At 44.3% G+C, this 26429-nt stretch overlaps 8 protein-coding genes and 1 non-coding gene across 9 annotated transcripts; 3 read left to right on the forward strand and 6 right to left on the reverse strand.

Annotated features, from left to right (window-relative positions):
* Positions 1-1876: 1876 nt before the first annotated feature.
* BYT42DRAFT_479666 (uncharacterized protein) lies at positions 1877-2296 on the forward strand (the record flags this gene model as incomplete). Its single annotated transcript, XM_051563671.1, has 1 exon — positions 1877-2296. A coding segment is annotated over one exon (420 nt), but the record flags the coding sequence as incomplete, so codon positions are not given.
* Positions 2297-4934: 2638 nt separating this feature from the next.
* BYT42DRAFT_545067 (uncharacterized protein) lies at positions 4935-10829 on the reverse strand (the record flags this gene model as incomplete). The annotated part of the gene is made up of 18 exons (XM_051565791.1): positions 4935-5224; positions 5300-5426; positions 5497-5795; positions 5871-5993; positions 6054-6150; positions 6221-6289; positions 6356-6442; positions 6510-6727; positions 6809-8180; positions 8241-8569; positions 8650-8888; positions 8966-9315; positions 9390-9722; positions 9788-9854; positions 9930-10010; positions 10072-10343; positions 10426-10550; positions 10622-10829. 18 exons carry the CDS (start codon positions 10827-10829, stop codon positions 4935-4937), a joined length of 4686 nt encoding a protein of 1561 aa, XP_051424406.1.
* A 514-nt stretch (positions 10830-11343) lies between these two features.
* Positions 11344-13125, forward strand: BYT42DRAFT_494410 (Rft protein-domain-containing protein; the record flags this gene model as incomplete). The annotated part of the gene is made up of 3 exons (XM_051564296.1): positions 11344-12131; positions 12209-12360; positions 12428-13125. The coding sequence occupies 3 exons, from the start codon at positions 11344-11346 to the stop codon at positions 13123-13125; spliced, it is 1638 nt and encodes a 545-aa protein (XP_051424407.1).
* Positions 13126-14470: 1345 nt separating this feature from the next.
* On the forward strand, positions 14471-15736 carry BYT42DRAFT_565348 (uncharacterized protein). The gene is made up of 2 exons (XM_051567858.1): positions 14471-14784; positions 14854-15736. Exons 1-2 carry the CDS (start codon positions 14526-14528, stop codon positions 15474-15476), a joined length of 882 nt encoding a protein of 293 aa, XP_051424408.1. The 5' UTR covers positions 14471-14525; the 3' UTR covers positions 15477-15736.
* BYT42DRAFT_565351 (uncharacterized protein) lies at positions 15737-17519 on the reverse strand. Its single transcript, XM_051567859.1, has 6 exons — positions 17214-17519; positions 17034-17153; positions 16871-16968; positions 16674-16794; positions 16287-16613; positions 15737-16220 (listed from the first exon to the last, which is right to left on the reverse strand). Exons 1-6 carry the CDS (start codon positions 17358-17360, stop codon positions 16008-16010), a joined length of 1026 nt encoding a protein of 341 aa, XP_051424409.1. The 5' UTR covers positions 17361-17519; the 3' UTR covers positions 15737-16007.
* Positions 17520-17608: 89 nt separating this feature from the next.
* On the reverse strand, positions 17609-19465 carry BYT42DRAFT_565355 (uncharacterized protein). The gene is made up of 2 exons (XM_051567860.1): positions 18579-19465; positions 17609-18489 (listed from the first exon to the last, which is right to left on the reverse strand). Exons 1-2 carry the CDS (start codon positions 19417-19419, stop codon positions 17732-17734), a joined length of 1599 nt encoding a protein of 532 aa, XP_051424410.1. The 5' UTR covers positions 19420-19465; the 3' UTR covers positions 17609-17731.
* A 2676-nt stretch (positions 19466-22141) lies between these two features.
* BYT42DRAFT_t72 lies at positions 22142-22224 on the reverse strand. The gene has a single exon. It is a non-coding gene; the product is annotated as a tRNA-Leu (tRNA).
* Positions 22225-22557: 333 nt separating this feature from the next.
* Positions 22558-23365, reverse strand: BYT42DRAFT_494285 (uncharacterized protein; the record flags this gene model as incomplete). Its single annotated transcript, XM_051564289.1, has 4 exons — positions 22558-22662; positions 22729-23073; positions 23137-23199; positions 23258-23365. The coding sequence occupies 4 exons, from the start codon at positions 23363-23365 to the stop codon at positions 22558-22560; spliced, it is 621 nt and encodes a 206-aa protein (XP_051424411.1).
* A 34-nt stretch (positions 23366-23399) lies between these two features.
* BYT42DRAFT_494041 (oxoglutarate dehydrogenase, E1 component) lies at positions 23400-26210 on the reverse strand (the record flags this gene model as incomplete). Its single annotated transcript, XM_051564268.1, has 10 exons — positions 23400-23690; positions 23774-24412; positions 24487-24747; positions 24812-25005; positions 25065-25226; positions 25287-25398; positions 25488-25595; positions 25662-25789; positions 25854-25921; positions 25999-26210. The coding sequence occupies 10 exons, from the start codon at positions 26208-26210 to the stop codon at positions 23400-23402; spliced, it is 2175 nt and encodes a 724-aa protein (XP_051424412.1).
* Between the last annotated feature and the right edge of the window lie 219 nt (positions 26211-26429).

The following is a 26429-nucleotide window of genomic DNA, read 5'->3' on the forward strand; positions in this document are numbered from 1 at the left end:
TATCCACCTTCGAGAATATCGAATCCTCCAGTATTCTCCTGAACTTAATCGGATTGAGCTGTTCGGTGTGTTGGCACCGGAAAAAGAAATGTAATGATTCGGACTAGTGAAGCATGCGATAGCTTATATTTAAGTGATCTCAAAGGTTTTGTTACTCTGCCAAATGTTGAACCAAGCACTTCTGGAGAAATCCGAGCTCCAAAATCAAACTTCGCAATGGAGAAATCAAAGCTTGGTTGAAGGCAGCCCCCTTTTTTTAACCTCTTTCCCGGTTTCCTAATTCTCTGCCACTTTCTGTCGCATCCATCAAAGTTCGTACGTACCTGTTGATACCACTGCCACGTCTGTAGACAGTTCCCCCCCCCCCCCCTCCGGCCGGCGGCCGCCGCCTTGCAATGACCCGCTTCTATTCCAGCTGATTCCCGCCACCCGGCGGCATTTCTTGGTCTTTACCTTCTGTTCCAAATCGTCCGATGTTCTGGTCCTACATGTCCCCAGAAAGCAAAGCTCCATTCGCCTTCACCAATGTCAACCTGATGCATGTCGTCTCGGCGCTTCTTCAACGAACTGTTGCCGCTACATAATCTGATCTTCTCTCTGCCCTAGAACGGGTAACCCGTTCTGAAGCTGGTGTTGAGAAAAACTCACAGCTGCGCATTAAAAACGCTGCCCTTGAAGCACATCTGAAGGACTCGGAAAACATGCCGCTGCCACTCCGACGAACCTCACTTCTGTTGCTGGCCCTATAACCACCAATTTTGCCAGCGTCCAAACAAGCTCGTGCAACTGCCACCGATGAAGCAATGACCTCTTCCTGGGCAAAAGTTACTCGTCGCATGGATGGTCCCGAAATCTGTCCCAGTCTTCGTATTGCCAGCGGCCGAGTTTGTTTACGGTTCTCCAGCGCCAACAAGAGGAAATACCGCAAAAATCCTGGAAATGCCGAAACCCGAACAAAGAAAGACGTCCGCTCCTTATGGTTGGCTACTACAGGAAGTTCATTGAAAATTTCGCTAAGAAGGCCCTACCCTTAACCAAATAAACGCACGAGAAGGTCGAATTTGACTCGTCGATGTCCCAAGACGATTCATACAAACCCATGAAACAGCAGATGACCTCACCCCCTTAATTCCCCTGATATTTCTTATATCTCTTATTTTATTTTATTTTCTCCTTTTTCTTTTTTCTCTTACCAGTCACCATGCGTGAAGAAGACCATGGTGCCCGAGTGGTGCGTTTGCTCGTCGAAATTTTTGCGAGGAATGAACCTCGCTGCACCTGCCGCTGAACTGGCGCAAATTATACGACCCAAAATCCATGAGCCTCATACTTACAGTGGCGTCCGTCAAGCCCAAGTTGTCGATGGTTGGCTCCGTAGTATTGAAAGATATACTAAGCTTTGCAAGATGTGTGAGACCGACGAGATCCAGTACGCAGCTACCTTGATTAAGAGCTGATATCTGGTGGCGTCAACTCGAAAGCAGAAAGGCCGATTCCCAAACCTGGCTCGAGTTCAGCAGAAGCGGAACCGGGGACCTTTCACTGGAAGCCGACATAGTGATAGACCAAGAAGAGGTGGTAACACTAAAGATCAAGGGAGGTGCAAGACGAACGCGCCATCCATCAACGGTGCTAGAAGGAACGCCGAATGTCAACCCCGAAAAAATGATCTGGCCGTGTTTCAAAAGCACAAGTCTCTTTACCGTCTTTATCCAACCGCAATGGCGTGCAGCTACCGCGTACCGCAAAAGCGTTAGCTAAAGTACACGAGATGGCCGGAAACTCATCATTGGCACTCAACCTTGATAGCAAATCAATATTGCCAGCAAAACGGAAATACGACCGCGATGATATCACACACACCATTGTATGCCCAAATCTGGCGCCTCTCATTCACTGTTCTCCTTATCGCAACATGCTCATGAAAATGCATCACTTCAATTTGAATGATGATGTAGCTGCTTTATTGAACAAGGATTGGATGCATGTGCCACGAATCAAATCCGCATGCGCGCAGGTCTTGGCTGGTGCTACCTTGCTGAATATTGTGACTATTGAAGCAATATTACTGAATACCATTGAAGTATATGGTCGCACAAAAAACGTCGATATTCATCGCGAAATATTCACAGCCGAAGATTCAACCCTTCCTCCAAAATCGCCATTATATCCAAACGTTGGGCCGTGCGTTAGAAGCACAAGGGATGGTCGAAAACTGATCATTGGCACCCAATCTTGCTCAGCCCTGGTTACATCAACTTTACGTTTGGATTGCGAAAGAGACCCAGATGTTGGTCGTCGTCATTTTCTTCGTTACATCACTACAAACCACAAAAATTTTGATCGACAATGACAGCTGGGAAAAAGCGCAAAATCTGGCTCTTGACAGGGGCGCATGCTCATTGGAGTCTTTCTATTCCGTTGGACAAGCACGACAACTCGAACTACATTTCATGGTGACAATGCTACGAGCAAGCTCAGCGAGGGTTGGATCATCAACTTCAAGAAGTGATATGGCTTCAAATCATGCCTCATGCATGGAGATGACTGGATCCGCTGACCTGGACATGGAAGACATGTAGCAGTCTATTATGGCGATCAAAAATATACCAAGGTCAAACAACCAAAATATCGGATTGTAGCATCTTCCGCTAACGGAACCTGCAAACCTGCCGACGAGAATGGTATCCTTCTCAAGCGTCCAAGGAACAAAAGATCAGTTGTGCCGTGTCCGCAAAGCACCATCGGGACTCTAGCTTAACCTTGCCAATGATCTGAGGGGACGGGGAGGTATGTGACTACTATCTTCCGTTTTCATGTCATCACACTCAAATCCTTGTTTTCGGAAATAGTTGGAAGCACAAAAAACAATATCTATATCAAATAAACCACTTCGATAATCCACTTCATCCGTGCTGTGCAAAAGCCAATGCGTTACAACTGGAAAAATGAGCGATTTATTGGACGACCTTTTGCAACTCTTCGGTGATGATTCCAATGCTGATGCAATACTCCACAACTCGTCGCTAAACCAAATAATAAAGCGAATGGCAGAAATCATGTCATCCAATATATCACGGGCGAACAAAGATGTTGTCGCCAAAATTAAAAAATGTGTTCGCAATTTCAATCAATAAATACCTTCTCTTTCGCGCATGTCCAATAGTGGCATGTTTATGGTTAAAAAAAATATGCAAGAAACTAGTTCTCGCTCTGATTTCTCCAGGGCAGGTTTTGTTTGATTTTGGAAAAATCCATCTTTTTTGCTATAATTCCCGTTTTTTGCTCTGATATCCCAAAGCGGTTTTTTCTTGGGATCTTTGCTGGAAGTTTATCATCTTTCTTTGTTGAGACACTTTCAGCAATATTAGGAGAATTGGAGTCACTTAGATTTAAGCTATCGCATGCTTCAGCGGTTCTTTTCAGGAACTTAATTGGCTCTTGGCCACGGACCAAAACTGCTCAATTGGATCAAGTTCAAGAGAGCATAGAGGAAGATAAACATACCAATATCCGCGGTACTAGATCAACTCTCCTATACTAATTGAGTATGTATAGGAGCATTATCCATGAAAAGGTAATGTTTCTGCTTTTTAGGAGAGGTGACCTTTTCACCAACTGTGGCCTTCAGGAAAATCAGACAATGCCCTGTTACCGTTCCCATGCTCAATTGCACGCTGAAAATTTCTTTTTTTAATACCAACTTTCAAACTGACGTTGATTAAACCAGTGGCATATGTTGCACCTAAAACGCTTTTGTTGTGGGCACTGTAATATTGCAGGAATTCCCTTCTTTGACCAAGCCATAACTCGTTTCAAATCTAAACAATTACGTCTGGGGGAAATCAGCGATTTGTAAATCACATGATCGACACTAAGTTATCAGGACCTGTTAAACTTTTTTTTTATCTTTCAGCCATGCCTCGCTGCCCACTTCCACGATAATAGGCGAAACATTCAGCAGCAAGATTCCGTTTGAGCCAGTTGTGATCAAACAGAGCATCGTCGTCTTTCAAATAAAAATGTGAGTAGAGCTCTTTATGAAGAAAAGTGGTTGATGATACGACTAGCGTTCTTCTGTAGCATCATTCAATTTGTTTTTTTTTGTCAGTTATACTGTATATGTCCTTTCATTCTCTTCATTTTATAATGATCGAGAGGTCGGTGTTCATCTTTTTTTTGTCCGGTTCACCATTTGGTTCAAAGGCAAGTCCAATTTCTTTTCCTTTGCTATGATGTAAGGAACATATACTAATTCAAAAAAATCAAAAGTCATATAATCCAACTCATGTCAAGCGATCAATGGCTATTGAAAACTCAAATAACAAAGGTAAAATATCTGGACGAAATTGAACCAATCAAAGAGCTTACTAACTCTTTTTTTTTAAATACCCAACATACCCACACATCTTTCTAGATCTATCATGGCCTGGGCGGGATAGAACTGAGGGGTCAATCAGTGCTGCTTTGCGCGTGTTCAGAAACAAATCACGACGTAAGGGATGCCATAAGGTTGTCATTAATATACCAAAGTCCGTCAAGAGTTCTCGCCCAGGTTATGCCGTGTATGCGTTAGGCTTTTTGTCTGACGAAAGTCGCTCAATGTAAGAGGGCGGCCTCCGGTGGCAAGCGGCATCCATTGCACAGCGGGTGTACGGCTTGTTAATGTGAAAAGGTCAACTCATCAAGAAAGACGCAGCCTGTTGTGAAATCCAGGTCAAGTCATTTGCCACTTTTGAACACAGTCATATCTTTTGCGAGATTTTCCCAGTAGTTTCTCTTTTCCTTCGCCATCTTGCGCGTTGTAGTTTAATAAAACACATCTTGTCGGTACCTCTCCATTCCCGGACGTGCGGGCAAATAAATAACACCGAACCCATCGGCTCCCTACCAAAAAAAGAAAAAAAGTATGCAAAAGGAAAAACAAAAGTAATTTACTCTATAGTATGAGATGCTCTTTCCCGGTCATGGGAGCTATTGCTAGTTCTTGATGACCGTAGTCTATTGGATCGAATCGCAGGCGGGCTGCGATCTTCTGTTTGTATGCTCTTTAACAAATCTTCCGCACGCAGGACAACGGATTCACTTTTTTGCAAACGCTGTTGTCGAGTCGGTCGGTCCCCGCCTGCCCTTCGCTTGGTATTGGTTTCTAATTCACCGGCACGCAATTTGTCCAGTAAATTGTCCATGATATGCTTATCTTCTTCATTATTGGACGCTCCAGCTACAAATGATAACAATACAATGAGTCCTTTTTTTTGTTTTTTGAGAATGATCATGAGCGTTTCCAAGTACTTACAATCGCTGATATCAACACCACGCATTTTCTGTTTCTTCATGCGCTCTTTACGTTCTTCATCCATCTGGCGTGCCCGTTCCATTTGTTCCAACTTCTTGCGAGCTGACTTGTTGTCACTCATGGCACGCTAATCATCACAGTTTGGACATAGTCAGATGATCGATCATGTATGCCAAAAGGATCATATCGTGTCTTACCTCCCAGCTTGATGTGAACGTCTTGAAAATGCCAAAGAATTCGTCCGGTTTCATTTGCTCTGGATTCTCGCCATAGAACGCAACAACATCTTTGTATGCCACATCCATGGAGGTATACCGGACTTCAAGTTCCTCAAACTTATCAATCGCTTCGTCACGGAATGCCCGCATAACAGCGGCAAAACGATCTCCTGTGGGTGCCACATAATCGTCGCTGTAATGGTTGTCCAATTCCTGGATCAATTTCTGAAGACCGCTTCGGATTTCGTTGTAATCCTTCACCATATCTTGCAAGGTCACTATTACACAACAAATGACGGAGGTGAGGATTAAATTTCGTTGCCAAAGCAACCCTGAATCAGAAGAAAACGTACCTCTGCAGGCTTGGCCAGTCTCTGTCAAATCATCCAAGAAACTATGCAATCGAGGCAATTTTTCCTCAACAGTATCGACAAGGAAATGCAGTAGCGTCGTGTTGCCTTCCGTACCCTTGGTATCTACCAGCTGATAAAATAATTACGCGTAAGGGTCAACGGTCCAAGTCAAATAAGGTACACCTGTGACACTTGCCTTGTTGATACTGCCAATCTTGATACCAAATGCACCGCCCTGGAATGTACTTCCGTTCATGAAATTGCCGAGCACAAGGATAAGCTGTGACATTGCATAGTGGATTAGAAGAAATGATTGTCTCGGTCACTTTATGCAATGCGAGAATACTCACTCGTAACAATTCTTTGAACGAACTCGAATCTTTGAGAGCAATCGAAGCTTCCAGTACTGAGCTCATATTCTATTCAGCAATGTATGAGTAACAGGTCAGCGATTAATCTACAACGATGGTCCTCCCACCACTTACCCTACTCAGTTGTTGATGCTTTTCGGCAAAAGTAGCTCGGAATAACATACAGTCCACCCTCTCTTTGTATCGCTCAATTTTCATCATCTGCCCAGAGCATGTTAAACATGGCATTCAATTAAAACGCTAGATGTTAAGTCTATGAGTACTTTACCTCTACGCAGAAAGTATCTGGTCGCGACAGTTGTTCCAATTCTTCCTCTGAAGCACTCTTGACAAAGACAGAAAGCTTGCCCATTTCCTCCGCTGTAGGTACATTGGCTTGTAAATTCAGCAGGAGATTCTCGGTACAAAGTTTGTCATCAACGGCCAAGAAGCGTTCGGCAACCTTGGAGAATGGTATATGTTTAAGTTTGGCCAGCAATGCAATGTCTGTGAGAAGTAATAGTAATCAGTGACGTTCGCTGTACCCAGTGATCCATAAATCCTTAGATGTTTGTCTTGTGCACTTACTAATATTGTAAGCCTTTTTAGGATCCAAAATACAGATTTCTTGTTTGCGTTCCTTTCGTTGCCGTTGTTTGCGCTCCACAACTCGTTGTGCAAATAACTCTTGAATCGTGTTGAACACGCCAATATGGTCCAATTCATCTTCCAATGCGTCCTCGTCAATATCGTCCACACCCCATACCGTTTTGTTGACAAAGTTGGCGTGCAGTTTGGTCCATTGCAAAGCTCGTGTTTTGACGTTCGGTTGATGACGAATCACCTTGCGCATAGCAGCCATAGGAACGGGCGGTGGTGCAGGACCTGCTGGAGCATTGGGACCTGGTGGTGGTGGCGGAGGTGGTGGAGGTGCAGGGCCTGCCGAAGCATTGGGACCAGGAGGTGGTGGTGGAGGCGGTGGCGGTGGCGGTGGCGGTGGCGGTGGCGGTGCAATTGGTGCGGTGGTTCCTGGTGGTGGAGGAGCGGGCGGTGCGGGAGGCGCGGGTGGCGCGGGTGGTATAGAAGTCGCTTTGTCAGCCATTGATGTGGCTGCCGAAGGTATAAATGTGGTTTCGATTGGAGGCGGCGGCGGTGGTGGTGGTGGTGGCGGCGGTGGGGCAGAAGCCGAAGGAGCCGAAGAAATTGAAGGCGCAGCCGCTGAGGGAGCACCAGTGGAAGGTACAGTAGTAGATGCGTCCAACGAGGACGATAGAGCTGGCGCAACGCTGTCCTTAGAAGCCACCGGCAATGCAGTTGCACTTGCAATGTTGGACGAAGATATGGCATCTACAGCCTTCATATTAGCGACATTAGACCCATCCAAAGACAATGCGTGTTTATCCTTGACATGGTCCATGCTTTCAACTGCTGAGGATGATGTGCGTTGTTGAGTAGCTGATACGTCATTGGGTAAGTGTTCAACTGCACTTGATTTGCGCAGTGGTAAATGACGGTTTTCTGCTTCAGATAATTCGCCGCTGACTGATGAGTTTCGTTGATCCAATTGGGGCGTTGGCAGGTTTTGATCGTTGACTGAATCTGTTGGTGCATTATTGGCCAAAGGACGGCCTTGTCGTTGCAGTCTTTGTTGCAATTCCGCAGCCAAGGCACCGATTGGTTTATCAGCGTGCTCTCCTTCAACAGGTGTATTGTCCTTGAGCAACTCGTCCACATGTCCCTTCACCACCGTATGCATTCGTACGGCATCTTGTCCTTCCGGCTTTGATGAATGATCCACATCCAACACGTCTCTATTCAAGCTGTGAACTCCACCTCGGCGGGTTGTACCAATCAATGGCATAGTACCAGGAATAACAAATCCTGACGGGGCTGAGGAACTAAATTGATTAACAAGCGTCGATTTGAAGGCTTCCGATAATCCTTCGGCTTTCGGCAGGTTCTGTGGATAAAGAAATGTCAGTCAATAGACTCGTAACAATAGAGATTTCAAAAGTGTTACCGTAAGATCATCGCCATCGGATGGTTTGCCTTCGAGAATAGCTTGGGCACGCAAACGGTCATAAGCTCGGCTCACTTCATCCCTCTTGAGAACAAATTGATTATCCTGAGAATCCTCGCTCTCGATGGGTAGCGGTTGATCGACGTTGTTTGCTTCGACGGCTTTCTTATGCAACGTCTTTAATTCCTGATCCATTGCCGTCAAATTGATATGGTACTCTTGTTGAGCATCTTTCAACTTTCTTTGCAAAGTGGCGATCGTGTGACGTGACATTCGAAGCAAATCTTCCAATGAATTTGTTTTATCCTTTAGCTGTCCGATCAAGCCATCTACAGTGACATAAGGGAACAAGGGCCCTATTCAGTTTTCTCATCCCATAGATTGGCAAACTATCAAACAAGTGGCATACCTCCTTTCATATTCACCTCGAGCTCCAGTTCCTGTTTTTCCTTGATCGCTTCCTCGTACAGCTTTTTGGCTTCGTTGGCTTCGGCAATGGCGGCTGCTAACTGATCTTGCTCGGCGAATTTATCGATCAAAGTTGAGACTGACCATCCATATCCTCCCGAAAAGTCATCCGCTGCAAGTCCTTTTCGATCCAACACGATTTGCGTAATCAGATTATCCAGCAATTGATAATAACGTATTCTGCCAACGAAAGAAACAAACGATCACAAGAATTCAGTTTCTCATGAGAGGTCAATCAAGTAGTCAGGCCCACTTACTGTGTATCATCTTGATCCTGGATAAGCAACAGATGTTGTAAAGCGCTGAGGAAGAAATCGTAACTACGTGTGCCTTCCACTCGACTAAGGATCGTTTCAAACACATCGCGAGGATCATTCATATCATTGAGAAGCCGCTCGTTGTAGATTTCCATGATATCTTCGTAATCATTGTCGCTCATCTGCTTGTAGATATTGATATGGCGCTTCAGATGCTCGTTATTGAACTCTAGCATTTTATCAAAGATACGTTGCAAGCCGCACGCGTTCATCTGATTTCGAAGGTGCACACGGATTTCCACATCCTCGACCACGCTGATAATTGAATTGACCAGCATCATATTGGACAACTAGAGAAAAGTAATATGCGATTTACCGTAAGTTGAGCCGAACAATTGCATTACCCTATCCGACGCCTACTTACGGCGTAATCCGCCAAGTGATTATCGGGTGCGCCTTGCGGGCCCAGTCGCTTGATATCCTCGCTTGCGCCGACTAGACTTCCCATGCGACCTCGTCCTTCCAATGTGGCATCGAGTATTTTCAACCAACCATCAAACCTTCCAAGTTCACGTCTGTAATTTCTCAGTTTATCCATGCCTTGAAGGACAATATTTTGACCTTTGGGCAGATCAAGATGGCATACAAAAGCCAACACCTCGCATACCAATTTTCGCGTTTGAATTGGCGGCGATACAAGCGATAACACAATGTGATAGATACATTGCGGATTGGAGATCACTTCTCGTGCACCCCACTATAATTCATCCAAGCGCTAAGTTTCTCATGATCCCCTATCCACTCCATTCTAAAGACACTTACCCTGTTATTGATCAATGATTTGAAGCATTTTAGAATCTCGGCTTCCATCTGAAGATCGGCTTCTGTCCTAAGCGACGTAGATGATGTTTGAGTGTTCCTTTCCGACTGCACACATATTCTTGAGAAAAGAACAAAAACTTACTTTGATTCGCGTTTGTTTAAAATATTGATGACATTACTAATTACTTGTAAACCACGCGATTCGATGAACTGGCGTACCCAACTAGAGAAGAAGATCAGCAGATGCAGCGCATCCGATTTTTTTCTAACGTGAGATAACTTACCTGAGCGGCATGGTACGTAAACTGACAGCCAAATGCGCGACTAGACGTGGCGTGACTCCGCGCATGTCCGGTTCCAGAAATTGTTTAATGTAAAACTCGGGCGTGCTTTTCTCCGGTTCCTTTAGGTCGTTGCTTGTTTTCTTATTGTTCAGCGTGGTGGTTGGAATCGTCACTTCCGTCTGTCTGTCTTGCGACACCATCAGCCACTTCTTTTCGGTAGGAAACGACAGCATCACTGTTCGTGCATTGGCATCGTGAATGCCACGTCGCGTCTACAACGTTACTGATCAATGTCAAGTCTGCTTTTGATATTTCCCTGATGGTCAGCGCGAGAAAACAGATGAGATCACTTACCAGCATCTTCTCAAAGAGATCCTCGACTTCTTTCTCAGTGAGACCATCATATTGACCATGACCATCGGCATCATTACCAGTGGTGATGTGGGACGATCGCGAACTGGCACTGGGAGAAATATGTCCTGACAATAGCAAAGAAAGTGAGATTGAAAAAATCGAAAATAGAAAACAAGAGATCTCCTGATTAGCTTACCTTGATAATATTCATCCAAGGAATAACTATCCACTGGCGCGGTGGTGTAATTGCTTGATGCGGTAGATGATGAAGGTGTCCAGGCTTTGGAAGGCACTTCCTTTGGTAAATGTCGGACGGTGCCTGGCACCGATAATGTAGGGTCGCTTGGAAACGACTCTTTACGCCGTTGTTTTGACTTGCCCTTGGAGATCCCAAAAATTTCCATGGGCTACACGGTTGGGTTGAACAGAGGGAGAAAAAAGGCACCGTCGTTCAAGAAGCAAGGAAACAGGCGACAACAAAGGAAAAAGTAACAACAAGGGAAAATTCAAAAAGAAATAAAAAAAGGAATGCTGCCAATTCGAACAAATGCTGTGTAACCAGATAATATGGGATGAGTTTGGATGTTCAATGCACATTCTTCCCTGAACCAGCATCTTCCAATTGTGTCGTTCTCAACTGAACCTGCTCCGTGAAGTGCCATCCTTAATTAAAAAAAAAGTATTTGTAGTAAGGATGATTCCCCATAAAAAGACACGTTCAAACTCTATGCGTCTTGATCAATGTGTACAAATATTCATCGGCCTTGTTGTCACTTGCACAGTCATGATCAAAGATGGGGAAGATCGGAACAGAGTTCAAATTGCCATTCTTTGACTTTTTTCTTTATGTGCTGAGTTTAAATCTCCCATTCGTGTCTGCATCCCATCGTCATTATCCGCCTCTTTCGTTCCTGCTTTATGCCTCCAAAACATCCTACACCACATGCTGACCAAGCGCCTACCGATGAGAAGGATTCATTGCTATTCTCGTCAGCCAAAGGAGCCTATTACTTAGTGCTTCTTCAGTTGGCATCGCGCATGTTAACATTTACACTGCATCAAGTAGTCTTAAGGTACACCACAGCCGAGACGCTGGGCATTGCCTCTGTCAAGTTGGAGTTGTTGCTTTCAACTATCCTGTTCATTTCGAGAGAAGGATTTCGATGTGCTCTTTTGCGCGGTGACAATGAGGATTCGACATTGGAGAAAGAGAAATACGAAAAACACGCTTCTTCCGGCGAGCAAAAAATTACGAACCTTGCCTATATTCCGACCGCCATCGGATTGGTGACGACCTTTGTCGCTTGCACTTATTATTTGAACCAAATCGATGATGTGACAGCCGCCAAGTATCCTTATTATCGTACTTCAGTCGTTCTTTTCGGTATCGCTGCTTTTGCTGAATTGCTCGTCGAACCCTTATTCGTGCTTGCTTTGAATCGTCTCTATTTCCGACTACGTGTGTCCGTCGAAGGCGTGGCTGTTTTGCTAAGATGCTTCATCACTTTCGGATTGACGCTACTAGGCGTTCAAAACCAATCATCGCAGGCCAATGCTTACGGGGTACTTGCGTTTGCTGTAGCCCAACTCGCCTTTGGGTTGACCATGGCTATTGGTTACGTCGGATTTTTCTTTGTACAAGTAAAACAACAACGGATCGACAAACACATTTTATTCCCTCGCAAGCTGGTGGCCGCTGATAAAACGTAAGTTGGGGACAGGAGAAGGGGCCGAGGAAATTTTCCAATCACAAAGTAGCTTACCAGTGAGAAACATCATCAAGTTATTGGTTCGATGCGAAATTACTTAGTTTGGCAATGACTTTGACCAAGCAATCGTTGTTGAAACATGTGCTGACGGAAGGAGATAAAATGCTTATTTCGGTGCTCAGCTCGGATGAGGATCAGGGAATCTATGCGTTTGTCGTCAATTATGGTTCGTCAATCCGAGGGCGCACAAAAAACACAGATAACATTCAATCTAAAAAATGCTTCCGGTCTAGGTTCTCTTATTGTTCGAATCTTATTTCAGCCACTGGAAGAAACCGGACGTACATTCTTTTCCAAGCTCCTGGGGGAAAAGACGAAACAAAACGAGGCGGATGTGGCTACGGCTGCCGATGTCTTGTTGGTGACTCTCAAGTTCCACGTCATGCTTGGTTTGCTGTTCACTTGCTTTGCGACCAACTACACTGCCACGCTGATCGATCTTCTCGTCGGTAAAGCATGGTCGGTAGATCGAAATGCGCCTGCTGTTCTCGCAACGTACTGTATGTATGTCCCGGTGATGGGAGTCAACGGTATTACGGAAGCGTTTGTTCAGGCAGTGGCGTCGCGACAGGATTTGACCAGGCTAAGCTATTACATGATCGGCTTTTCGGCATGTTTTATGGTATCTGGAATTGTTTTTATGCATGTGCTTCAGTTGGGTGCGATTGGCTTGGTGTTTGCCAATATGGTCAATCTTGGCGTGCGGATTGCTTACAGCTGGCATTATATTGTTACCTATTTTTACCAAAATGGAATACGGTTGCATTTGCGTCAATGGCTTCCAAGTCGTACCACAGTACTTGGTTTCATCATCTCGTGGGCCGTAACTCGTTGGTCCGAATCTAACATTGGCTGGTATACCCTGCATCAAAAGATCCTCCACATCGGTGTAGGTGCTCTTTGTTTCGGTTTGACGGCGCTACTCAGGTAAATTGTGACCATTCGACCTTTGATTTAAGCACTCAACTGATCTAAACGCGTCAACAGTTTGAAAACGGAAAGAGATTTTCTTCAAAAGATTCGGCGGTTATCGAAATCGAAAACACAATGAAATTCCCATGCCGATTATCCTAAACACAAAGGTTGTACAAAATAAAGCGGGTTCTTCATTGGCTCGATAGGGTTAGACTGCCAGCGTTGAATACAGGATTCCCGTCGGTCAATCGCTTGAATAAGGATCAACGGATCATGCCCATGTGCTGTTCTCAACCCGCCGCCGCGGCTCATATCTTCTGATTTTTGACTTCATGAGGCATGTCTATTTTGTATATACACATTTGCTGGCTGAAAAATTGATGAATTGATCATTTTCAGTCCCGTGTCAAAAGAAAAAAGGCGCCAGGTATCAGCCACACCCAGCGCACCGTGGTGAAGGAAGAAGTTTCTCAAATGACTCTTGGCTATTTTGCTGTTACAGTTTCCGGATAGAATTCTGGTGGTTAAAATATTTTGATTTGTGGTGACGGATCGTTCCATCGATTTCTGCAATGTTCAGCGGAAATATATCGGTTATTCCGTGTATAAGAACTTAGGTAATGGGACATGATATGTGAAATTGCGTGCTTTGAAGTTGCAGTACTAGTCGTAAACGGAAAAGAAGGATCATCCACTCAAAGCAGGAAGATCCACAGGTGCCACGATAGTGAGCTGACGAAAAACTCAATGGAAGGTTGAACGTCCGAATGTAGCACGATCTGGATAGGTTCATATTGGACGGCTGTCACGATCTCGTTACAATTTTGATGTGTACGCGCAAAACATCTACTGTGAACGTACGAGAAACTAGGTTCCGTGGTTGTTTTATCCTGTGGAAAAAGTTTTGTAAAAGAGATTGGACGAAAACTGAGAAAGAACGAACATTCAAAGGCCTGCAAGTCAACGCACAGACAAGGAGAAGATCCAGAGTGACTAGACTAAAAGGGCTAACCAAGGAATACAGAATAAACCGACTGCAACGTCACATCCAGCTTCTTCTCAAGCGGCAATTCTCTTTCACGCACATGGTTTGTTTCCTTATCGATCAGTTGCCATCCATCATCGATCCATGGAAAACACTTTAATGCAAAGTGAAATTTAGAGTAAATTGGACGCACAGAAAATGTGGAAGTTCTTCGTGTCACGTTCATGTCGAGGAGGGGAAAGGCCAAGCCAAGGGAAAACAAGAAAGACAAAAACACACAAAGGTGCATCAACTATCGTCCCTTTTCTCCTTTTCTCCTTCTCTCCCTATTTTCTTCTTCGGTTTTTTTTAATCCCTTTCCTTTCATCTTTTTTTTTCCTGTTTTCACCTTCCTTTGGTTCATTTGACCAAACCCAATACCGTTCCTTCACATGTATTTACGATTCCTTTCCTACGTCGCCCTCTTCACTTCCTTCGCAGCCGCTTTTCCGATTGTTCCGACAACATCTTCGGCAGATACACCCTCCACCGTCCATGTTGATACAGCCACTTCTATGAACGTCCTGATCAGCAGTCTGGGCGAATACTATGAAACGGTCGTTGACCTGGTGATGGAAAGCGTTACCGACGATATTCTCTCGGCCGCTCCGCACACGTCCATGGCCATTCACCAATGTACACCTCAAGAAGGTAATAAGATCAATGTCAAGTCTACACTATCGGTGGTAAACGGAAACTAACCGTGATCACCCTTTCTAGATTATCCTTGTCGCGCTTCGCACCGTCCGTTTGTTCGCAATCTGCATGATCATCTCAACTTCATGCGGAGCAATCTTTTGGCTTCTGTCCAACCGCTTGTGGAAGCCAACCTTCCTTCGGTGGTGTCCGTTTCATCCCTGGTATCGGTGGATGAAGTGGTTGATGATGATACCGATACCGATATCAAGCCTGTCTCTGCAAAGGAAATGACCCAATCGTTGCTGGCTTTGAATCATCGAATGGCCAAACAGCTAAGCCTAATTGTCAACGCGGAAGAAGCATCCGAAATTATCATTAAGCAATCTCTTCCTATCCGACGCTTCAACGGCCGTTCCATCCGCAAGGCACGTATCCGGTGGTACCAAGGTCATAGCAACCAGATCCAAATCAATAAATCATCGGTTGTATACGAAGCCGACGCTGAACAACAAGAATCCGAAACCGTCGATGAATCGGCCTATTACTACCATGCCCGTAGCCACACCACCAGAGAAGCGAAAGCCTTGACAGCATGGCTTGCCACATGGCTAAAGAGCGTCCAGGTGGACCTGTCACGGGAATTTGATCGACGAGTACAAGACGCAGTGCATTCATTAATGGAAAGTTTTCTCATCGATGAATAAGTCAAGCCTCGACACCTCTCTTTTTACTATATCTCTTTACTACTTCCATTTTTCCTTAAATCGCTCCACTTGTATGATATCACTGCTGTCATTTTATTTTCCTACTCATAAGGAAAATAGATCTTATTACCCCCTTCAAACTTGATGACACTCCTCCCACCTGTAGATAAAACAAAAAGAGTACCTTGTTATTTCCATGTCCAACCCTAACACATAAATCAATATCACTTTATACAAGAAATACACAAGGCATTCCATCATTAACAGTAAAAACGCGTGGTTGCGTCAGTCTTTTTTATTGATAGATGCATTACATATAAAATGTGGTGTTTATATAACAATGATAGGGATAAATAGGAGGATGGAGTAACTCTACTTCCTTCCCTCTTTCTCTCTCTCTCTTCCTCTTGTGTGGTTTCTTTCAGGATTCTATGATTCATGTGTATCTTTTTTGTTCTCTATATTACACGGTGTATAAAACAGCGCCATCATCATTCTTCGCCAATGCATGTCTAGTGCCACATGTGGGTTTTATGCAGAATTGCTTCCACTGGGTGCAGGTGTATTAAGCATGATTTCAGCTGCTCGTTGCAAGTCATTGTTGGCGCTCGATAAGGCTCTGATAATGGCTTCTCGAGGATGTTCGGGAAACATCATGCTCAGCATCATGATGTCTTCTTCAGCTGGTGCTGTTACATCTGCTGCTGCCATGGGTGCTCGTCCAGTAAATGTATCAATGTACTCCTAAAAAAGATAAAATGAATGTTGGCTTGCTGTAGTTCCTGGTACTGACATTGTTGCACTCCTTACCCGAACAGAGGCGCCATTCATCGGAAGGCCAGTAGTTGGGAGATTGGTATCGTTTGTCGTTGACCTCCGATTCCTTAAAACGCCCCCTGAAAGCAACCCGTTATCGACTGCTAACCCAATAACTTGCCCTTGTCGGGGTAAAGGCGCCGATGAACGAGCAGTAGGCGCTGTGGCCAACATGGGCTGAATATATCGTGCTGAGAACTCTCTGATTCGACATGAAAATCGCCATCGCTTGATATTGCCAATATCGGATCGCCATAACGCACCCGCCATCAGACCGCATACACAAGGTATGATTGTAGAAAAACCTTGACTGATCAGCATCTAATCCATGTTCTTTTATCAGCATATAATATCATTGGCATAGTGTTTCGAGATATGTACCTGCAGCGCAAGGAAATAGACAAAACACTTGTCATTGAATGTCACCCCAAACACTCGGAATCGGTAAGTGACTGGAATCACACGGTGGTATTGATAAACCATGACAAAAATAAGCGCAAACCTTATCATCGTAACGAGAATGAGTGCACCCGACCATAAAACCCTCCGCCCATCTCTCAATGATAGCTCCCACTTACGGTCCTCCAGGGAAACTACGTAATCCCAATCGGGCCAGCGAAACAAGCGCTCCAATTTCCAACAGTGTTGAAAGAACGACAGCCAGAAATACAAAGGCCTAAACAAAACTCAGTGAATCGAGGGGCATAACGATGGCACAAGTGACCAACCCAGATCACCTACTGCATATTTACTGCTCCCATACAGTCGCTCAATCACACGCATGACATATAACAGTAAGGATCCAAAGAACACATCGCCGGAATTCGCAAACGCACAGTGAGAAGTCAAAAGACGCCAAAACTACGAACACTCCGCGTCAGCTGGCAACACGGTGACAAACCAAATCGTACCGCCATTTACCTGATGGTGAACTGTAATGTGAGGGCTTAATTGAAGATGAAAGGCGGGTTTCAAATTCAAAATCGCAGAAAGGATCGAACAACCACCGACAAATAACAACAGGAATTTCGTTACGGGCACGTTATAGAATCCTACGTGGATACTCATCAGACGCACGTAACTACAGGACACTGAATTAGTATCACAGCAACCTTACCAGTAGGTCCATTGGCATGCATAATCCTCGGTTTAATGAGCGTATAGAAAACGATGGACGAAAGAAAGAGGACAAGAGTGAACCAGTAGGTGCAAGAAAAACTCGCAGAAAAGAGGTTCGAGTCTGCGGAGCCTCAATTCCATTTTGCATAGGACAGAAACCCCCCATTTGTGGCGACCCAATCCAACCGTGCCAGATACACATACATAAGCTTTTTTACTTTTAACGTTTACTTTTTGGCTTTTTGGCTCTACAACAAAATGAAAATACAAGTGCAATTGCTGTATCTATTTCTCGGGCCCTTTTTTTTTCTACATAAAGTTTACCCTTCATCATTTTCTGTCGCTCGCATGGCCTCTTTTCGTTCGGCGGACGATTTGATCACCCCGTTGGGATGGAACCAGAATTGCGTGGCAAATTTTCGTCGTAATTCCACCACCAGGTTACCAGGCGTGGCCTCCCATTGGACCGTTTCGTCCCACTTGCCCGTACTTAATCCGGTAATGAACTCATCCCACTCTTGGTTTGTAAACGTCAAGTGTAACTTGGAACCGCTAAGTTCCTTCGTCATCAGCAGTACACCTTGACCGACGATCTTGGTCAATTGCATCATTCGCTCTCCCACCATAAGATTGCGTCGAAATGCCGGCCAGTTCGTCTCCGCCAGCAAAGGTTCAATCCATCGTCGATATGATTTCATATTGATATTTCGCTCCCTGTCACGGTCCTTATCACTGTCCACTGGATGCTCGGGAATCTTGACCACTTCATGTGGAAACAGTACGGCAAAAATACGCTGGAATTGCTCAAACGCCAAGTAAAGCCTAAAGTAGTCGGTGTTGTAGTATATGCCGTTCTGATTCATGCCGTTATCGAGATGAGGTTTCATATTGGAATGGAACATTAGGATGCGTAAAGCGGGTTCCAAAAGCTCCGCTGCTTCTTCAGCAGATAGGACCCCGTCAATGGTAGGTACAGTTGCGTGTTCGATCGCCAAGGTAAACTCGGGTTCAATTCGTTGCGCCTTTTGTTCCAAATCCGCCGTGGTGATGCTCCGCATACGACTGATAATATTATCGCCTAAATCACATACGCAAAAATACGCACACACATACACAGATATTTAGCATTTCCTGATTCCATCCCTTTATGGTGTTTTCCACCCTTACGTCTTTTCTCAAATTCACCGTTACGATGTGGAATTTTGGGCTTCTTGGCTGGTGCTGGTAATGTGGATAATTCGTAGGGAAACTCGATATCCGAGAATTGTCGTCTTCGTTTGCGCATTAATGAAGCTTGGGTGAGCACACCTTGCTCGGCGTACCTCTGCAGAAGCGCCGGTTCCCGCCCGATGCGACCATCTTGGTAATAAAATCCCCGCTGCTTCGGTTCCATCAGGACCTCGGTAGCGGTTTTCTTGTTGTTGTTCATTAGGGTATTAAGGGGCGGATATCGGGTGTTCGTGGGCTCGGTGGTGTCTATCCGTTGAGAAGGGTACAGTGGGCGAAAGTTTGTGTAGGGGCGAACCGAGAACGCATCGGTCGATGTATCGCCGGGAACGGTGAGGTCACCTTCGGCGGCAGGTGTATTAACAGTGGGGGGTTGAGTCTGTTGTGAGTTCGTAAGGTAAGAAACGCTTAGAAATCGAGAGAGGGGTGAAGAAGGTGATTCCGACCATCGGTGTTTGGCTGTATCCTCGCTTTTACAACATGGTGTGTTGCCTGGTAATCGTACGATGCCATAACTTCCTGTATTGTCATCTCGAAAATACAATTTATCTTCATGCAGCGGTCGAAATGATTTGACACTGTCGCCCAGGCCGTATGACACACAAAACAGTAATTTCGCTAATCGCTCAGCATCTGGTTTTTTCCGTAGGAATTGTTTGACAATTCGAAATAGATCGAGTAGATCTTCATCGGTCAATATATCTTCGGCTTGAGGTTCAAATAACGGTGTGTCACTAGGCATGCTACGTAGACATCCCGCCATGACATTATGCTGGTTCATGGTCCAAAACGTTTTAATTCCGAGGATTCAAGCAAAAAAAAAAAAAAACAAACTGATATCGATTAAAAATAAAAAGCTAGGCACACACTAAAAATTGGGTCCCCACGCATTTCCATTTTATGATGCTGGGTATGAAAAGCATCGGTCTTTTTTTCCTTTTCTCTCTGTTTTTTCTTTTTTTTTTATTGGCTTTCTCAGACCAGGCCAATGAAAGCGGTGAAAGGAAAAAGAGAACTGATCCATCCAGAAGAGGGAATGTTAATGTTGTCAACACCCAGGGCCGTGCGTAATAAGTTTGCTAGGTTTGAAACTCATTTCCCTTCAATGGTCTCTGCCTTGGAACTATGGTTATTCTCTTTGCCGGCGAAGTTTTCGCCATAGTTACACCTGGAAATTTTGATGTCCCGTATCAAAAAGTAAGGGAAAAAAACACCCACGATCCCAAAACCATCATCTATCCGCACCCAATAAAGTAGCTCGTTTTCTTATCGTCCCAGTCATGATTCAATCTTTAACTTTTTCCTATTCCCTAAACGAGAAGGCAACATTTCACACTCTACACTCTCTTTTTCATGAAACATGCCGTTGATATGATAACCACTAGCCTCCACTTGGATTACATACAAATCACACATTGAAGTCCCAAACATTTTCTCATGAAAAGAAATCTCGTCATTATCTGTCCCAGGTGTACATGCAATTTACCGCATGTATTGAAAATTATGTTCTTAAATGGATCGTCCCCTATCTCAACACTGTTTGGGCATCTTTGTGATACGCAGAAACAAAAAACATTCCAGAGGTCCTTTTTCCACCAAAACTATAACCATGCAATTATCTATTAATCTTCACCGTAGCAACGTCTCATATAGACAGCGCTACGACTATAATTCAAGGGAAGGACGATTGGAGATGAAAGCCTGCAGGGTTTATATGCAAGATCCTGCTTTTCATAAACGGGATTTCAATCACAGATGGAACCAATGTGTGACCAACCTGAGAAGGAAACCTCAACTGAATGTCATTGTGGGGAAACTGAGCAAGAAACTACAAATAGAATGCGCGTCATATTCTTTTTAGTTTCACCATTTGAAGCTGCCATATTCGGCACACCTGCAGTTGTTGAAAAATTCGTTGGACAAGAAACTGGGATTTACGCATCCTGCTGAACGTAGAGCCTGCTACAGTAATGTTTATACTGAACCCTTTTTGAGCATACTGTGAAGGATACTTCCTTGTACTCTCCAAAGATGACATCAAAATCAGGTAAGTCACAGGAACCACAGTTTTAAATATTTTTTTGCAGCCGGATAGAGAAATGGCACTGTTTGTAAAAATCACAGCAACGCATGATTCCAGTATGCAGTTATAGACATGTTAGTTTCGAAATACCACACACTCGCCGATCGATCTATTTTCTGTCCTCCTTTAACATTGGGCGTATTGTACCCGAAACAGTGGTACATCGCTCACTGCGGTTCCTTATATTTTACCAAGAATGATATCTGTGTATATCTGCTACCCAGTTTATCTTAAAACCTGTTAATTAGAACTGACGCGTTTCATTTTTCTCACTTTTTGCTATTAACCTTTTTACTTGCAGGATAAAAGATCATTTATCGAACTCACTTATTTGATTGAAAACATTACTACGACTATCCGTAATAATATATAAAGTGTGTATTAGATAGTATGCATGCATGTTGAACATCAACCAAGCAGCCTAACAGCAAACCAGCATGATCCATATCCTTATCACTTGTCCACAGCAAATCAGCGATTTAACTCTGATTTCCACGTGAATCAATTTTGCTGGATGCGCAGATCAGAGCTGTATGCCTCTTCGCGCAGACATATAACAAAAAGATCCTGGAGACTGATGGAACCTTACAAACGAAAGACGTGTTCAATACAATAAAAAAAGCCTGACATATGAGAAAGGCGGGCGTTTTCAGCCGGATTACTTGTCCTTCCGTCTGGACACAATGACTTATATATACTTCGGAAAAGAGTTTGATGAAACTAAGTTTTCTTATCATAGGAGCGATTTTTATGCTCGGACAAAGTCGATTGGAAGCCGAAAAAAAAAAAAGATGAATTGGATAATCGCTTTTGCTAATGGCTCCATGTGAGATGACAAGCGAGTGAAGCTCAATCCAGAAATGCAAATATGGGGCGTCAGTATCATTCAGGGCGACCACCCCCATATCGAGAATATGAGCTGTACGAAGCCGATCAACTTTTTATTTGACGAACTTGTAAAAACACTAATAGCTTCTCGCGTATGTGCAGGAACACCGAGAATAAAGCAACGAGGGGTAGGCCTTCCTTTTTTTTTCGATCATTTTGGATTTCGCATTCATATTACAAAAGACAAGTGCCATGCCATCATACGATCTCTTAATTTGAAAAGCTGCAGGAACCCTTTCGAATTATTTCGAGGATATCCATGAGCTTATTCTTACTTTGTTCTTCCCCACCCCAAATGCAACGGATGCATATGCATGCATGATCTTTACTTCAAAAAGGGCGAACCCACTATACAAATAACAAGACTAGACTCTACACATTTGAGCCACTATTAGTCTGCAAAACAATGTATTCGATCTGACTTGAGTGAAAAAAGGGTATCTTTTTCAAAAAGCCAAAAAAAAAAAACCATTGCTCGGCAATTCGCGCAATCTGATTGGTTCGTTAAGTCTTGACAAAGATTTAAAAAAGATGCTGACTGTGAGATTCGAACTCACGCCTCTTGCGAGACCGCAACTTGAGTGCGGCGCCTTAGACCAACTCGGCCAAATCAGCTCCGATTTTTTTTTGATTTTCAGGAATATCACATTAGTAATAATCACGTGACTAATTCGGGCCGAGTCATCGCTGCCCGCCGGGGTCTTTGAGCAATTCCGGCGATACTATTCGGCTGGTTTCCGGTGATGGATTGATGATATGCGAGCGCTTGGACGTTGCAGGCCCGTGTTGTCACATTATATTTTCTAAAGTAAAGTGCTGCGTTATAGTAATTCACGATGATCAACTCGATAACTATTGCACTTGTCTTAGTTTGTTGTTTATAAAGAGATTGCAATGTCCGTATCTTTTTTAATCTAGTAGGCGGCTAGAAAAGCTAAAGGTCAATTTTTACATGTGGATAGCGTCTTCTATTAATTGCTGCTGTTCGCGGCGGTAGCGAGAGGCCACGGCCGTGGCGGGTGCAGAGAGCGGTTCACGGCCAATGTAACGAATCTGGCCAAAGACCAATTATCAGTTACTGCTATCATTCAGTGCATCACAAATAAATTTGTTTCTTACCTCTTTCGTGGGAACGATCTGGGAAAGACGAGGTGCCATGAAGGTGTAAGCGCCGGCATTTTCAGGCTCTTCCTGGCACCAGACAAACTCGCTGGCTTGCTGATATTTCTGAATTTCTCTCTGGATGTCATCTCTTGGGAATGGCGATAATTCTTCGATACGAATGATGGCGACGCGATCATCTAACTCTTTCGCCGCTTTGGTCTTGGCCAAATCATAGTACAATTTACCACTCACAAACACAACTTTTTCCACTTTTTCAGGATTAATCATCGTGACTGGATCGTCCAAGACGGGCTTGAAGCTTGTTCCTGGGGCCATGTCTTCCAAAGAACTGACTGCCATCTAAACGACATCACCCAGTTTAATATGTAAATCACTTTTTCAACGTCATCGGCCAGTACTTACTGGAGATTTCAAGAGACTCTTTGGGGTAATGGCGATCAATGGCTTTCGGTAAGGTCGGAGCATCTGATCAATTAAATTAGCATATGTACAGGAACTGAATCAATCTGTATCTTTGTAATACCTGGCGACGCAAAACGTGGAAATATTGAGCTGGCGTGGTACAGTTGACGATATGCCAGTTTGGAGGATACTTGTAAGCATCCGCGACATTGATCGGGTCATTGCTCATCTACAATTGAATTTGTTACAGCTGTGCTTGTCGATTATTGTTTTACTTTTTCAAACTTTTTTCTTACCTGCAAGAAGCGTTCCACGCGACTGGATGAATGCTCGGGACCGGCACCATCTTGACCATGGGGTAACAGCATGACGAGTCCACTCTGTCGAAGCCATTTCTCCTCGCCACTAGAGATGTAGGTATCAATAGTGATTTGAGCGCCATTGAAAAAGTCACCAAATTGAGCTTCCCACAACACTAAACGATTAGGCGACTCGATCGACATGCCATATTCAAAGCCAAGCACCGCAAATTCGGATAACGGACTATTGGCAACCTGAAAATATGGGGTAAGGGAAAAAACTCAGCTTAGGACCATACAATTTTTTTCTTCTTCTTTGTGTGGTCGAATCTGATTACCTCCAATAAGCCTTGGTGGCTGCTTAAATTATTGAGTGGAATCACAGCTTTCTCAGTGTCCTGCGATACAAACATGGCATGACGCTGGGAAAAGGTGCCGCGACCAACGTCTTGTCCCGAAATACGCACATCGTAACCCTCCTTCAACAGGGAACCAAAAGCCAAGGCTTCACCGGTAGCCCAGTCAATGCCTTTACCTTGCTCCAACTTTTTCAGACGAGAATCCACATGATATTTGCGAAGACGAGGATGGACCTGAACGTCTTCCGGTGGTGTCACAGATTGGCGACCGATGGCTCGCAACTCTTCAATGTCAACGCCAGTCATCGTTTCGGTAGGCTGACCAGTCGTGATATGTTGCATACCACGCCAATTTCCATGCAAGTGATAATCGGAACTTGGTTTGTAGGATTCGGCTTCTTTGAGGCTTTGATCGAGTTTCTGTAGTTCCTCTTGACGCAGAGCTTCGGCATCGGCTTCGGAAGCCAGGGTCTTTTCAGCCAGCAATTTTTGTTCATAAAGTTTAGCGACAGACACACGAGGACGGATGGTATTGTACATGAGTGGTTGCGTAAATGCAGGTTCATCCAACTCATTATGTCCCCAACGTCGGTAGCACATCAGATCCAGAATGATATCCTGTGTAAATCGTGGTATATCAGCAAACGATTCCTTTTTCTCAGAAAATCATGACAGCGAATCTTTGGTCTTACCTTTTTAAACTTGTTACGGTATTCACACACAAGATCCATGGCGCGAGCCACGTCTTCTGGGAAATCGCCATTGACATGAACCACAGGAACATTGATCATTTTGCCAATATCAGAGCAGTAGGCTGAGGAACGTGCATTTTGTGCTGGTGTTGTATAACCAAGTTGATTGTTGACGACAATGTGAACCGAGCCGCCGGAAGAATAGTGAGGCAAGTTGGACAAACAGAACGATTCAGTAACAACACCTTGGCCAGTAAATGCCTAGTGAACAATCTGTCGTAAGTTTTTCCCGGTTGTTCAGTACACGGATTTCCGCCACACATACCGCATCACCATGGATTTGGACGCACATGACGCGATCTCCGAGGTTACAAGAAGGATCGGCGGAAGACAATAGCGCCGTTTGTTTCGCTCTCGCCTTTCCCATGGCTACAGGATTCACGGCTTCCAGATGCGAAGGGTTGCTGAGCAATGAAACATGAACCTTGTCGCTGCCATAGACCAAGTCAGGATTATTAACTAAAAAAAAAGGTGTTAGCCTACATGTTCGAGTGACATATGTGAAGCTGGCAACATACTCAAGTGGGAGATAACATCGCCTGAACTAAAGGTGTCTTCGGGTAGTTCCGAATTGCCTTTCAACTTGTGAAACAGTGCAGCGTGGGGAAGTTCCAATAAATCACACAACAAATTGAGTCGACCACGATGTGGCATTCCTATGACCAGATCGCTCACGCCCTCTATTGCAAAAGTGATTATTGCTCAACGTTTCAAAGAATATGATGGCGGTATCCGCATACCTTTGGCTGATAGTTCAAACAGGCGATCAAGAGCTACCATCATGCTTTCTGCGCCTTCCAAACCATATCGCTTGACATTTGGGAATTTCTTGGCGAGGTAATGATCAAAGATCTAACCAAAAAAACACAGGCAATTTTTTTTTAAATGAACTCGACATGGAAACTGATAGGTGACATGGTTAGAGTTCCTAAGAAGCTTACCTCTGATTTGGCCAGCAACTCATGAATCCGTTTCTTTTGGTTTGCCGTCAGTTGCGGTTTGTTCCAAGATTCGACAGCATGGTACCACCATCTTCGCTCGCTTGCGGACTGTGTCATGTCCAGTTATTATTTTCTTTTCAATCATGAGTACCTGAAAAGACAAAAGTGACTTACTGGAAGGTGCATGAATTCATAGGCAATTTTCCCGCAATAGACATTGTTCAAATGATCGAGAATGGCTTTGAAATCAGCCTCTTCTCGACGAGCACCGTCATGCTGAGCTTCGTTGACATGCAAGATACCTGAATGGAAGTAGTAGAGTAAGTTCAGTCATTTGACATTTCATCGACTGTAGCTTGTAATAACCTGAGAGATTGTACACTTTGTTCTTGTCCGATAACCCGTAGCGTTCGGGTTTCAAACTGAGGACTTCTCTGAACGATGATACATGGCGATGAATATAATGTGGTTCTTTTTTTACAGGTAAGCCATACTGGATTTCGATTTTTACTCTTTTTGCATAATATTCAATGGATCGAGATGAGCGCCTTTATGGCCATAGGTTCGGTAGGCTTGGACAAAGCGCAGCAAGCTGCCATTTTCCATACGATTGGCGAGTTCTTCCTGATTATAGTCTGGCATTTTGTACTCTTTGGCCACTCGATAGCCGTAAACACCGTCGTCATGATATGGACGTCTTGTGCACAGCAAAGGACGTGTCATGCTTTGACGAGGCACAACATGAGAGAGTTGGCGAATACGAAACATGGGAATGAAGAGTGTGGGAAAAATTTAGACGGAAAGAGAAGAAACAAAAGAGATTAAGTCCGTCCTTATATTTGTATACGACCCCTTGATTAAAAAATCGGTGAAAGCATTACAGTTTTTTTTCCAATGTTGGGCAAGATTCTACCCCACGATCACATGATGTAACTATTTTCT

The sequence above is a fragment of the Radiomyces spectabilis genome, assembly GCF_025331425.1.
Source record: "Radiomyces spectabilis strain NRRL 2753 chromosome Unknown BYT42scaffold_5, whole genome shotgun sequence".
NCBI classification, from domain to species: domain Eukaryota; kingdom Fungi; phylum Mucoromycota; class Mucoromycetes; order Mucorales; family Radiomycetaceae; genus Radiomyces; species Radiomyces spectabilis.

Bases quoted from the DNA above. Each gene is read 5' to 3' on its own strand.
- BYT42DRAFT_565351 (XM_051567859.1), bottom strand. From the start codon at position 17,360: ATGAGTATCCACGTAGGATTCTATAACGTGCCCGTAACGAAATTCCTG. The intron at 16,969-17,033 runs GTAGGTGATCTG...AGTTTTGTTTAG, and splicing joins ATGGGAGCAGTAAATATGCA to GCCTTTGTATTTCTGGCTGT. The intron at 16,795-16,870 runs GTAAGTGGGAGC...TACGATGATAAG, and splicing joins CGTAGTTTCCCTGGAGGACC to GTTTGCGCTTATTTTTGTCA.
- BYT42DRAFT_565348 (XM_051567858.1), top strand. From the start codon at position 14,526: ATGTATTTACGATTCCTTTCCTACGTCGCCCTCTTCACTTCCTTCGCA. The intron at 14,785-14,853 runs GTAATAAGATCA...CACCCTTTCTAG, and splicing joins CCAATGTACACCTCAAGAAG to ATTATCCTTGTCGCGCTTCG.
- BYT42DRAFT_565355 (XM_051567860.1), bottom strand. From the start codon at position 19,419: ATGAACCAGCATAATGTCATGGCGGGATGTCTACGTAGCATGCCTAGT. The intron at 18,490-18,578 runs GTAAGGGTGGAA...TATGTGATTTAG, and splicing joins CGGTGAATTTGAGAAAAGAC to GCGATAATATTATCAGTCGT.